The following is a 14,016-nucleotide window of genomic DNA, read 5'->3' as shown; positions in this document are numbered from 1 at the left end:
TGTCAAGGACCCCTGACAGTTCCCTATTTCAACTAGACATCTTCCTGAGGGTCCTTCCTGAGGTCTGCCCTCTGTAGATGCACATGCATCTCCAAGTTACACCTGTACTTCCTCTGATTAAAGAGGGATGTAGCAGCCTAACTGGCTTCCTTGACTGAAGCTTCTTCCCCAAAACCCTTCCTGCGAGTCACCTCTGTTTGCATCTTCTGGATACCCTAAAGTCTTTCAACTCTCCCCATGAGCTACCTCTAAGGACCCTGACATCACCTTTAAAGACACTAAGGAACCCACACAATGTCTGCTCAGCCTGTGACCTCACCATACCACACCACCCACACCACCATAAACACATATACCCCCAAGTGCCCTGTCCTCCTGGGGTTCCCTTTTCCATACCACTGACTAAAAACTCAACAGTGTGGAAGGGTAACTCTTAGTACAACAGTTTCTGATTCTTTCTGTCCCAGTTCCCAAGCGGAATCATCCTTCTTCCCATTCTGGATCTTTCAGAGCCACTCCTGGTAGCTGTTAGATTTTTGCCTCATGTCATGCGGTTTTATCCGTCTTACTTCCTGAAGGAGGGCTGCAAGACTGTGCTCTGTTAACCTGCATCCCTGCAGCATCCATCACAGGGATCCACCCCAGAGATCACACAAAGTCCCGGGGGTGGACCAGTGGATGGAAGATCTCTTTTTTTTTTTTTAAAGATTTATTCATTTTATTACAGCCAGATATACAGAGGAGGAGAGACAGAGAGGAAGATCTTCCATCAGATGATTCACTCCCCAAGTGAGCCGCAACGGGCCGGTGCGCGCCGATCCGAAGCCGGGAACCTGGAACCTCTTCGGGGTCTCCCACGCGGGTGCAGTGTCCCAAAGCATTGGGCCGTCCTGTCCTCGACTGCTTTCCCAGGCCACAAGCAGGGAGCTGGATGGGAAGTGGAGCTGCCAGGATTAGAACCGGCGCCCATATGGGATCCTGGGGCATTCAAGGCGAGGACTTTAGCCGCTAGGCCACGCCGCCGGGCCCGGAAGATCTCTTTTTTATGTGTCTACTTTTCTCTGTAACTCTGCCTCTTAAATAAGTAAATCTTAAGCAACAGTTACAGAACAGAAGAGATGCAGGTGGGGATGGACACATGGCAACTAAATGCAAGGTGGCAACCTGGTTTGGATTCTGGGAGCAGAAGTACACTAATAGCAAAACTGGAGATATCCAAATGAAGACTGGCATTTAGTTAATATTAAAAGAAAAATCTTCAGGAGTGAGCATTGTGGCACAGTGGATTAAGCTCCCACTTGGGATAGGGATAGCCATATCCCGTATCATAGTACCCGGTCTAGTCCTGACACATCTGTCTTTGATCCATCTTCTTAGTACACCTGGGAGGGAGCAGGTGAGAACTCAGGTAGCTGGGTCCCTGCCTCCCATGTGGAAGACCCAGGTGGACTTCCGGGCTCCTGTCTTCAGTGGGGCCCAACCCTGGCTGTTGTAGATCTTTGGGGCGTGAACCAGGAGGTGGAGGATCTCTCCCTTTCCATTATTCTGCAATTCAAAAACATAGATAACTCTTTAAAAAAAATAACAACCTCCAGCAGTAGCACCAGTCTCCTCCACTTCCTAATAGCCCAAAGCTGTAGGAGAGGGGCCAGGAGGAACCCTGGGTTCTCCACCCTTTGCACACAGGGCTGGGGAATAATCAGTCAGATCCCCCAGCCCAGTGCCTCAGAACTGCACCTGGAGGCTGGCGGAGATTACATTCTGTTTCCTGTACCCAGGAGGCAAATGGGCCAGGTGCTGCTCCTGCTTTGCAGTCACCTCCCTCCTTCAGGCTAGACAGAGGCACCAGAAAAGAATCCAGGATGGAATGCAAAATACCTCACAGGGCAGGAGAGCTGGGGAATCACTCCCACATGCAACAACCTGGATGCTCATTGCAGTTTCTAACAGCAGGGAAGGGGACTAACCCTCTAAATCAACACCTCCTCTCTGCCTTCATGAGCTTACTGTCTAGGCGATAGGAGGGGAAGAGAGACATTAAATAAAGAATATTCATAAATGGCTTATTCACCACTCTGGGGCTCCCATGGTGTTTAGAGCAGCCTAGTCCTACCAGGAGCTTGGCCTTTGTTATCTCAAATGAACAGAACTGTCCCCACAGGTATTGCCTATCCTCTCTCCACATGTCCATTCTGACTCCTCACTGTGAGTGATTATTTATAATGTCAGCTCTCACATCACCCCACAAGTGAAGCCATCAATAAATAGGCATAATAAGATAAGACAGGGAGTAGGGGTTTGATGCAGTGGTGAAGACACTGTGTGGGACATCCTTGTCCCCTATCACAGTGGCATGGGTTTGAATCCCAGCTCTGTTTCCTTTTTTTTTTTTTAAGATTTTTTTTTTTAAATTGGAAAAGCAAATTTACAGAGAGAAGGAAAGACAGCAAGAAAGATCTTCCATCTGTTGGCTCACTCCCCAAGTAGCTATAATGACTGGAACTGAACCAATTTGAAGCCAGGAGCCAGGAGCTTCCTCTGGGCCTCCCAAGTGGGTACAGGTTTCAAAGGCTCTAAGCCATCCTCAACTGCTTTGCCAGGCCACAAGCAGGGAGCTGAAAGGAAGTGGATCAGCTGGGACACGAACTGGCGTGCACATGGGATCCTGGTGCATGCAAGGTGCGAGACTGCCATGCCGGGCCCTCTGCTTCCAATTCTAGCTTCCTGCTAATGTGCCTCCTGGGAGGCAGGCACATCATAGGCTCAAATACCTGAATCCGTGTCATCCACACACAAAGCCTGGATTGAGTCCTAGGCTCTTGATATTGCAGGCATCTGGGGGAATGAACCAGCAGACAGGAGATCTCTGTGCCTCTCTCTGCTTTCCAAATACATAAAATAAAAATTTTAAAAGCAAGATAAAATAAACAGAAGAGAAAATCCAAGAAAGAAGGGCAGGAAAAATGTGGGATTATAGTCTGAGCATGTGTGAATCTAATAATGATTAAAAAAAAACTCACTTTATTTCTTTGACAGAAAAGAGTTTCAGAGATAGGGACAAAGAAAGATCTTCTAACCACTGGTTCTTTCTTAAAACTGATGTAATATTCACACTGGGCCAGGCCAAATCCGGAAGCTAGGAGCTTCTTCTGGATCTCCCATGTGGGTAGCAGAGGCCTAAGTAACTGGGCTACTTTCCACTGCTTCTGCAGACCCATTAGCAGGGAACTGAATGGAAATTGGAGCAGCTGGGACTCAAACCAGTGCCCATATGGGACTTCAGCATTGCAGGTGGTGGCTTAACCTACTATGCCACAAGGCTAGCTCCAACAATGATATTTTTAATGTTTGGAATTGTGCTAATACAGAAGCCAATAGGTATACGTGGCTATTGAAATACAGATTAAAATGTAAGAAATGAGCTCCTCAGTTACCCATTTTAAGTGGGAATGGGGACTACTTTACTGTTCACAGATCTAGAATATTCCAGCACTGCAGAAAGGGCTACTGGACAGTGTTGCTTAAGGACGGAGGCAGCCAGACAAATATGTATAGGGCCTGTGATAATATCTATGAGTGCATCAGGATGAATATCACAGAGGAAAAGCGGAGAAGATGCAGGAAGCTTTGTGGCTATGTGACTTACGGGGCGTGAGCACAATCGAGCATACAGATTATTTTACAGCCTAAGACAGAAACAGGGATTTCTGAATGAAATCTGATTTTTCAAATCTCTCCAATCAATCCAAAAACTGAGGAAACACAGCCAGTCAGACATATTTTGAGGACATCTGTGACAAGACTGCATGTCCTCTGGGCCAGCTGTCCTCATGCCTGTTGAAGTCTTACATAGAGACTTCCAGCAAGTGGGAGGTTTAGCTTAGGGCATAGGGTGGTTAGTGGATTCCAGAAGTCTTTGGGAGGGACGAAACCCCTGAGGAGGAGCTTTTCGTTCATTTGTGTCTCCAAAGAAAGAAAATGCACCTACAGCGGGAAAGTTCTTAGAGGGTCACATATATCACCTCACATAGCTGAAGCGAAAACTCCCTCTATGATCCCATGAGCATGCTAAAACCCACTGCCCCCACAGAAGCGACCCCAAATGCATCCTGCAGAACACAGAGCCACTAGGGCTACCACAGGGTACATCTATATGGGGCTTTGAGTCATCTCCAGTCCTTTCCCCCCACATAGGTAAACCAAAGGACTTCCAAGTTTGGATCTTGATTTTAAAGTTTGGTATAAATGATTGATAAGGGTGGTGAAGGGTTCTGTTTTTTGCTTTTTCATTTTCTTAAAAAAGATTCATTTATTCTTACTTGAAAGGTAGGTTTACAGAGAAAGAGGTAGGAAGGAAGAGAGAAGAAGAGGGAATCAGGGAGGGAGACAAGGAGAGGGAGGGAGACAGAGAGAGAGAGAGAGAGAAAGAGAGAGAGAGAAAGAAAGAATCTTCTACCTACTAGTACACTCCCCAAATTGCCACAAGGGTGTAACTGTGCTCATCTGGAGCCGGGAGTCAGGCGCTTCTTCTGGGTCTCCCAAATGGGTGCAGGGGCCCAAGGATTTGAGTCAACCTCCACTGACTTTTCAGTTGATAAGCAGGGAGTTAGATCAGATGTGGAGCAGCCAGGACATGAATTGGCACCCATATGGGATTGCAACACTGCAGACAGAGGATTAATTTGATAGGCTACAGCACTGGTCCCAAAGGGTTCTGTTCTTTAAAATAAACTTTTTTGGGGAAAGGTGTTTGGTGCAGTCAGTAAGACACTGCTTGGAATGCTCACATCTCGTATCAGATTGCTAATGTTTGAAGTTCTGGCTCAGCTTCCAATTCCAGTTTTCTGTTCATGTGCACCCTGAGGGACAAACATCAAACACCAAACAACTAAGTAAGTTAAAAAAAAAAAGTCCCTGGAGGCAGGGGTGGGGAAAAGACTGGAGAGGGTCAGGATGGCAACAGGAAGACTAAGTAGGAGGACACTGCAGGGTCCAGATGAAAAAACGATCACTTGCATAGGGTAATGGAGACAGGTGTGGAGAAGAGATGATGCTTACTATCTGTGCTCGACTGCTGAGAGCCAAGCCTCCTTAGGAGAGTAACTGTTAGGGACCCTGGGAAGCACAGGGACCAGAGAGACCCTAACACTGGCTTGTGCCTCATGTAATAAGTCTCTGAACCAGCATCTCCCTTCAGGCTTCCAGCTGTGGGCAGAGGATATCCCGAGACTGACTTTGGGGGAAGGCCCCCATTACTCGATGTTTCTCATGCTCTTCAAGTTCTTACGTTAAATTTGTGATGATTAAAATAAACTTCCAGACAACAGGATAGGGAGAGGAAGACTGTATATGTCTGCCCTTGTTATCAGAGAGTGACACATTCATTACCATCAGAACGATGAATCGCTAGCACAATGAATCATTTCCCAAGGCTGGTGCACAGCCCCATAACCCAGGGCCCTCTAGGCACAGCGGTTTATTGGCTTTAATTTTACAGCTACTTCCTCCTTTGCTTAGCACAATTAGTCAAGACTGGTATCGCCTCTCCTTGGTCAGCAAGAACCATTCTGGGACTATTCTGCGACCAAAAAAACCACTGGAAACACCCTAGTGACTCAGCCAGGGCTGGAGGACTTAGGCGCCTTCCAGTGCTCCCAGAGTTGCAAGGCTAGAAATGGTAGGAGATGTCATCTAGCTCACGTCCATTTTTACACATACACTCAAAAGAGTGGTGTGGGGGCCCACTCCAGCTCACAAAAAGCTCACAAAGAGAAAGCAAGTTAATTCCATTCTAACAGGGAGAAGTCCAAGGTTGGGAAAGGCTTATGCGGTTGCTTTGGGGTTTATAACCATCCATGGGGTCAGCCGGATGCCAGAGGCTGCACTCTGACAGCCTTTTTAACCAGTTAGCCCCTTTTGTTTTATGACCTCACTACACTGTCTTGTACGATCTGGCCCTGAATTAGCCTGGAGAGAACACGTAGCAGAGTTGGGGAACAGGTGCTGATAGGCGTATGCATATTAAACTGACATTATAATGTGGCATTGTAGGAATACTAATCCTAATTATAGCTGGTTTTGATCATGCACCTGACACATACCAAGTTCTATGCTAGCCGTTTACAGATCTCACTCCTGCTGGATGCGCATGAGGAGAGTGTTACTCACTTTCCCAATAGGAAGGCACTTCCAAAAAAGTCATGGAAAAATAAAATTAAAAGTGTGAGCTTAGGGGCCTGGTGTGATGGCTCAGTGGCTAAATTCTTGCCTCATAAGTGCCAGGATCCCATATGGATGCCAGTTCATATCCCAGCTGCTCCACTTCCCATCCAGCTCCCTGTTTGTTGCCTGGGAAAGCAGTCAAGGATGGCCCAAAGCCTTGGCACCTGCATGTGCATGGCAGACCTGGATCGGCTCAGCTTTAGCCATTATGGCCAGTGAATCAACAGATGGAAGATCTTTCTCTCTGTCTCTCTTTCTCTCTGTCTCTGCCTTTCCAATACAATATGTGTCTCTAGCAGGGGACTCAGAGGTCCTGACAGGTTTGCCCTGAGCCACACAGCTCACTGTGAAGAGGAAGAACTCTATGTGCCCACTGACCTGCTAACGTCTTTAAATCTTAGTTTCCTCATCTGGAAAATAGAGTAACAATGCCTCTACCTTATAGGTGGCTGTGAAGTTTTCTGTGCAGAAGCCGACAGAGAAGGTTCTCAGGAAATGTTGGTTTTCTGATATCTATTCAGTAAACCTCTTAACTTTTGCCCTTATCTCCCAGGTCCCACGCTCCCTAGCCTGTCCCACTCACTCTGCATTAACCTTCTGACTCTTTAATATCTAACAGGTTCTCTGTAACTGAGTCAATTTCAGATACTACGCATTACTGTCAAAACAGTAATTACCAAATGCTAATTACAGAGCTGATCCTAAAACAAGCCTGAGAATTCTGGACCTACAAACCGCCCCACTCCATACAGTATGAAACACAGCTTATTTTCCCCCTTAATTTCTCTACTTGTAAAACTGGGAGCAAACTTTGATCTCATGAGTTATGCTGTAAGAATGAAACTAGATACTTGGGGTGGTTGGAACGTATTAGGTGAAGAAGGCTTGGAAGGTCTTTGGAGATTTGTTCCAAACTCTTCATGTGACAAATGGGTCAAACAAACTCAAGAGCCAGGCGAGCTGCCCAGGGTCGCACACCATTAGCCTATTACATGGCACATGGCTATTAATAAATGTTTCCTGTTTTTCACTACTTCTGGCTGTACTGTTATAACTTTATCTGGTTACACTCCAGTGCTCAAGTAATGCCACTTATAAAACCCACAAGGGAAGAGAAATCAGTAACAACTGTGTGAAACCCTGCAGTTAACCCCAGTGGGTTCATCTGTTCTCTTTTGGTAATCTCTCAGGCCTCTTCTCCATGGCAAAACCCACAGAAAGGAACATACACCTCTGAGAACAAACTGAATTTCAGCTGCCCCTCAAACCCCATTTTCAGCCTGATTCCCTCCTTTCAGAGTCCAACAGTAGTAAGTTAGCTCGAGGCTTCCGCTCATGAAAGAGGCATGCATATGGGCTGCAGAGCCCTGGAGTTTTGACTGACCTGAGGGTAGAAGGCTGATGACGCTGTGCGTGGGCTGCGGACAAACTCCATAAAGAAGGCCCCGTCCTGAAGTCAGAGGAGGAGGCGGCAGCGGCAGCAGCAGCAGCAGCAGCAGACACAAGGAAGCAAAGAAATGGCAACATGCACCAGTGATTAACCATTGGGAGACAGGGAGGGGAGTGGAAAACAAAAATAAAAATAAGGAAGGATGGAGAGGGACAGGGCTGTGGGGTGGGCAGAGGGAAAAGATCTACCCGGAAAGACAACATCTGAATGCCAAACGTGAGCAGGAAAGTGCGCCTTCTTGGGCAGAATCTCTTATCTGTGAAGGAGAAAGCTCCTGGGTTAGGAGTTGTGCCCAAGTTGCCTTCCGGTCTCATCAGAGATGAGATGCCTGGATGCCTTTGCCTTCCTGCATAGCTCTGAAATTCCTTCAGACCTATGTCAAGGAAGAGGGAAAGGCCATGGGGGAAGCTCCATGGGGAGTGGCAGCCTCCTGGCCTCCCACCTGACAGCTCTCCTCCTAAGGCAGGAGGGTTGCTGGTTTGTCCTGTTAGTAAATGTAGCAGCCGGATGGGAGACGAGGAGTCCAAGCAGGAAATGTTCTTGGCAGAGTCTTCTGAGCAGACAGTAGGTACACAAGCAGCTATACCTTCTCCTCCACTGATCAGATAGCAAAATCATTGGGAAACTAAGACCCACGTGGTGTGGTGTTGGCCACATTAGCATTACAAGAGGTTTCCTCAAGTTGTCTTCCCCTCGTCCACTTAAGCTTGATGGAAATTCATCAGGGGCTCTTGATAATAATCAAGGTCCCTGCTCATTCTTTTCCTACTTGAAGATGGATAGCTGAAATATGTGGGTATCTATTATTATTATTATTATTAGTAGTAGTAGTACTTTTGTTATTTCTCACAAGCCCCTGTCAAACCAAGTAACAAACTTTGAAAATGTGTGGTTGTGGAGACACAGGTGTAGGAATCCCCCTTCCCACTCTTCCACTCCCCACTCTTTTACACCTAACATGAAGCTGAACAGGGACAAGGTCAGGCACTTCCAACCAAGGCCATGGCAGCTCTTCACTTTGGCCATTTCATTGCATCTTTGCTTTTTTTTTGACCACTCAGGTGACCACATCCAGTCTACCAATAGCTCTTATTCATAGATATGGAGAATGTTCTGGACAGCCATTAATGTGTGGTTTCTAGTACACTATGATCTTGGTCTTCATCACTCCATACTTTATCTGCTTTTCCATGCTGCCCTTGGCATTGGTTGTGGTCTGAGCAGAGGTCAAAGTTGGTGGGCAGCAGACAGGGGACTTCTGTATCTTATTCTACTCATGTCTCGTCTCTGCCACAACACCTAACAGTGGAGGTGCTACTCATGCTGAGGTTTGCGAACCTGAGGGTGGACAGGTAAAGGGACTCTTCTGGACCAACAAATCACTCTTTATACACAGATCATTTCAGGTGACCTGTCATCACTCGCTTTTTAGAACAGAGGTGAGCAAACTGCTGCTAGGCTAAATCTGGCCAGGAAACTCAATTTCTACAGACTGTGAGCTCTGAACAGCTTATAGTTTTAAAAGCTTATGGAAGCGCCTATACACAATAGCCTTATTTTGTCTCTTGGCCCACAAATATGTATTTGAGTTTATGCACTTCTAAACTATACATTCTACTTTTTCTCAGATTTCATTCCTTTCATACTAAGGTCTAATTCTAGTCATCTTTAAAATTTTTTTAAAGATTTATTTTATTATTTTTTTTATTGCAAAGTCAGATATACAGAGAGGAGAGAGAGAGAAAGATCTTCCGTCCAATGATTCACTCCCCAAGTGACCCCAATGGCTGGTGCTGTACCAATTTGAAGCCAGGAGCCAGGAACCTCCTCCAGGTCTCCCAAGTGGGTTCAGGATCCCAAGGCATTGGGCCGTCCTCAACTGCTTTCCTAGGCCACAAGCAGGGAGCTGGATGGGAAGTGGAGCTAGTGGGATTAGAACCGGCGTCCATATGGGATCCCAGCATGTTCAAGATGAGGACTTTAACTGCTACACTATCACGCCAGGCCTAATTCTAGTCATTATTGCTAAGAAAACAATCAGGGTGTGGTCAAATAATTACAAGATCTCCATAGCAATATTTTTTTTCTAGAATTGTAACATACAGAATGATTTAAAAAATATGAGTTGATTATTATTATTATTATTATTATTATTTTAAATCAGAAACCAGGGGTTATAGTGCAGTCTCCACTTCTAATCCGGCTCCCTGCTTATGGCCTGGGAAAGCAGCGGAGCATGGCCCAAATCCTGGATCCCTGTACTCACATGGATTGGCCCAGCTCCAGATGCTACAGTCATTTGGAGAGTGAACCAGTGGACAGAAGATCTCTGTCTCTCCCTCCTCTCTCTATGTAACTCTGGCTTACAAATAAATAAATCTGTTTAAACAAACAAGTCGTAAATGAAGGCATGACATCCTGACAAATTATTATGTAGCCATTCTAAAAAAAATCATGCTTTTGGAAAAACATTTAATGACATGGAATAAAATAAACATATATACCTGGACCACAATTTTTTTTTTCTATGTGCACTTTTTAAAAATTTTCTTTTTGATGATGTTTATATAGTTGATTAGTCTTGCTAAATCTCCCCCCACCGAACCAAGTCTATTTATTTTCTTTTTTTTTTTTGCTATTCTATTTTTTTTATTTTAAACATATTTTTATTGCATTTCATTTTTTAAAAATTAATTACATTGCATTATGTGATACATTTTTTTATGCACTGGGATTCCCCCCACCCCTCCCCCCACGGCGGATTGCTCCACCTTGTTGCATTTCCATAGTTCAAATTCAGTTGACATTCTTTCATTGGAGGTATTTACCAAGCATAAAGTCCAGCATCTTATTGTCCTGGTAAGTTCAATGGTTTCTTGGTGAGACCATCTCTGGTCTGAAGGTAGAGCCGGCAGAGTATCATCCCAATCAATTAAAAGCCCCAACATAATATTTCCAACCATTTACAACATTGTGACATTAATTGACATGGTATTGATTAACCAATATGTTAATAGGAAAATGCAGATTCTCAACCACAACCTGTGACTTCTTAATAGACATTTCAATTTTGGTTTATATTCAACCATGTTCTATACACCTTAAAATGGCTTAGATTGTTATTCAGCTGTCTCATGCCTATTCTAATTTTAGTATTTAGCAGTTTATACCATTGAAGCATGTTTTCGCTGAACCTGGCTGTTTTTCAGGTGGTCTAACTCCATAATTCTAACAGGATATATGTCAACAGTTTAGGTGAGCATGTTTAGGAGGGGTGTGCAGAGAAATCTTTCATACCCCAGTGAGGAGTAACTAATCTTTTTGTCCCACCCAGTGAGTTATATGTGCATCCCCGCTGGCCGTTTCCTGTCTGTTTCTAAGATTTCCTTGTTGTTCTCTATCTATTCTAGTTTTGTTTGTTTGTTTGTTTGTTTGTTTTGAGGGGTTTCTGGGGGACCACAATTTTGAAATGAATAAATAAAACACAAAGAGATTTCAAAGAGTCCGCAAGACAAGAGGGAATTAAAGGATGTTTGTTTTGGTGCAGAAAGATTCGCAATCCACGATGGTTCCCTCACAGCACAACTTTTCCTTGAGTGTTCTGAAGAGTCCTCACATCCCATCCGAGTCTCCTTCACCTCCCGGAATGGAGACCAGATGTGAGAATGAACAGGGCACCCATCCCACCACAACAGGGTCACCTGAGATCCTGAAATCCCAGGAGCAGGACTTGACATTATCAGGTCTGTGGGCTTTAGAACACACGAGAAGCCTCAACTATGGAATCTCCCGCCTCTACTATGCTCATTATCTCTTAGAGATGCCTAAAGTCCTGAGTTTTCTTTTGTCTGCATCTCCATGACGCTCCTATTTAACTATGCTCCTCAGGAATCTAAGAGAACTGACAGAGATTTCACTACCAAAGTAGATTGAGTTTTCGTAGATGGCTGCTTTGAAAGTTTTCTAGTTCCTCTTTGGGAAAGCTAAAAAAGGATGCTGAGGGAAAACCAGGTGGCCAGTGTCAAGCCGGATCTAATAGACCGGGGCTAGCTCGATGGTTTTCTATCTGTGGTTAAATAGAAACTAGCTTCCTATACACTGTGAGCAAGGAAAGGGATGGAGCGCAGAATTCATTCATCCCAAAGTTTAGCACACTTGGGCCTGGTTTGAAGGGCTTTCCATTCTACCCTCCATGTTCGAGCGTGCCAGCTCCCCAGCAGAGTGGCTTCCTTTACCTTTCGTGGGCTGTCCACGTAGGTGGGAGTCATGGCAACGGTACTGCTCTCGGCTGACTGGGCGGTACTCTTCCCACCAAGCACGGCCACCTGCTGTTCTCCCAGGCACCTGAAAGGAGGAGGGAACATGTGACTGTGGTTTGCTCATAACTCGCTGGTGGCAGAGCCACATCAGCCAAACCCAAGCCCCCTGCTGTAGCCGTCTCTCCATCTCTCTGACACACAGTTTGCTGCTTTGTTTTTCCTTCAAGCCCCATGTCAACGGCCAGAGTTTCATTCCTGTGTCCTGAACTACCATGAGTTCTCCACGGTAAATCAGAAAACAGCCCAGTTTTGTAAAGCATTTTGGCAGCATCTGGTGCTTAGGTTCTGAAAAGGTCAATGACATGGTTTGTGACTCCCTCCAGGAATACCCTTTTTCTCTATTGTTAGTAAGTACATGAGCAGGGCCCAGCGTGATGGTATAGTGGCTAAAGTCCTCGCCTTGAATGCCCCGGGATCCCATATGGGCGCCCGTTCTAATCCCGGCAGCTCCACCTTCCATCCAGCTCCCTGCTTGTGGCCTGGGAAAGCAGTTGGGGACGTCCCTGGTGGTGGTTTGTGTTCTGGTTACTCCACTTTCAATTCTGTTCCCTGCTTGGGGCCTGGAAAAGCAGCAGAAGATGGCCCAGGTTCTTGGGACCCTGTGCCCAAATGGGAGACCCAGAAGAAACTCCTGTCTCCCACCTTCAGATCATCTCAGTTCTGGCCACTGCAGCTATCTGAGGAGTGAACCAGCAGATGAAGGATCTCTTTTTGTCTCTGTCTCCCCTTCTTTCTCTGTAAAATCTGTCATCTCCATTCCTGGGTGCTAAGGCAGTTTGACAAGGAGCAGCCCCCTCCCCTTTTCCCCTGGGGACACAGGACTTACAAAAAAATGAAACATTTGTCCCACCCACCTTCCTCCATACTTGACCCTGCTCACCCTAAGCAGAAGCCCACATGGTCATGCATCCCTGCCAATTAAGTAAACAATATTATAAACAAAATTAAAAAGAGATCATTACTTTAAGAAAACATATCCACAACATATCACCATGTTTAAATGCTTAAACATTTTGCAGCATCAAATATTTGCCACATCTCCCTTAAATCTTATCACTTTTTGCTTAATGCAAGAGTCATTTAAGATCCCTATCATGCACTAAGTGACATCTCTTACGTCTCTTCATCTCCCTAAAACCTTTGCAATTAACTGGTTCAGTAAAGCAAGGCGTGGATGTTTGGTGCAGCAGTTACAATGCTGCTGGGAATGTCCACCTCCCATATCTGAGTGCTTGGGTTTGAGTCCCAGCTCTGCCTCTGATTCCAGCTTCCTGCTAATGTGCACACCCTGGGAGGCAGCAGCTAATGGGTCAAGTAGTTGTGTCCCCGCTTCCAACATAGGAGACCCAGATTGAGTTCCTAGCTCTGGACTTTGGCTTGGCCCAGCTACAGCTGTTGTGGGCATTCATGGAGTGAACCAAGTGGATGAAAGGTCTCTTTCTGTCTCTCTTTGTAAGAAACAGAGATGGTTCATTTGTCCTGGGCATGTACAGTCTGGATGTGTGGTTTGTGTCCCTTTATTGTTTACACATTCCTCTGTGCCCAGCACTTCCTGAGAACTGCCAGTTCCTTCCAGAGAAACAGATTTAGGCCCAATTTCGGACAAGAACGCTTCCTAAGTGGTTCTGTGGATTTCCATCTGGAGGCCCACGCCGTCTGGCTGCCTCTCTCCGGTGATGTTAGCTGCTCCTAATCATCCTGCTAGATGCGAGAGTTCTCCGGAGACTACACAATGATATTCTGTCATTCCTTCTGCATTTACTAGCTGAAATATATTTTGGAAAGGAGAAAATTTCCCCCACACCAATTACCTGGTTACTCAGCAGTGTAATTCAGAGGAAAGGCAGAGCATACCCTTGATTCTTTCACTGTCCACTGATCCCACAATAGCTCTCTATCCCATCGCAGCCTGTTTTTCTCTGCCTCATCTGCAAGCACACACCGACTGTCTCTGGCATTTCATGAAAGCCACAGCTGCAGTCTGTGTCAGGGACAAGAGCAGCAGGATGCCTTGGTTACTCTGCA

The 14,016-nt window shown here is 45.7% G+C and overlaps 1 protein-coding gene across 5 annotated transcripts in view; it reads right to left on the bottom strand.

The window, feature by feature from the left end:
• The window catches only part of DEPDC5 (DEP domain containing 5, GATOR1 subcomplex subunit), a 93,754-nt gene that overhangs the window by 18,465 nt on the left and 61,273 nt on the right, over positions 1–14,016 (bottom strand). For 4 of the 5 annotated variants that reach the window (XM_058656819.1, XM_058656823.1, XM_058656818.1 and 1 more), the window contains 2 exons: positions 11,908–12,016; positions 7,607–7,672 (listed from right to left, as the gene is read on the bottom strand). In XM_058656819.1, the coding sequence (XP_058512802.1) occupies positions 7,607–7,672; positions 11,908–12,016 (175 nt within the window). The remainder of the gene's footprint in view (positions 1–7,606; positions 7,673–11,907; positions 12,017–14,016) is intronic. The other variant, XM_058656821.1, reaches the window with a different exon arrangement.

The sequence above is a fragment of the Ochotona princeps genome, chromosome 29 (genome assembly GCF_030435755.1).
Source record: "Ochotona princeps isolate mOchPri1 chromosome 29, mOchPri1.hap1, whole genome shotgun sequence".
Taxonomy (NCBI): domain Eukaryota; kingdom Metazoa; phylum Chordata; class Mammalia; order Lagomorpha; family Ochotonidae; genus Ochotona; species Ochotona princeps.
Note: the sequence above shows the minus strand (reverse complement) of the source record. Positions and strands in the feature narration are given on the sequence as shown.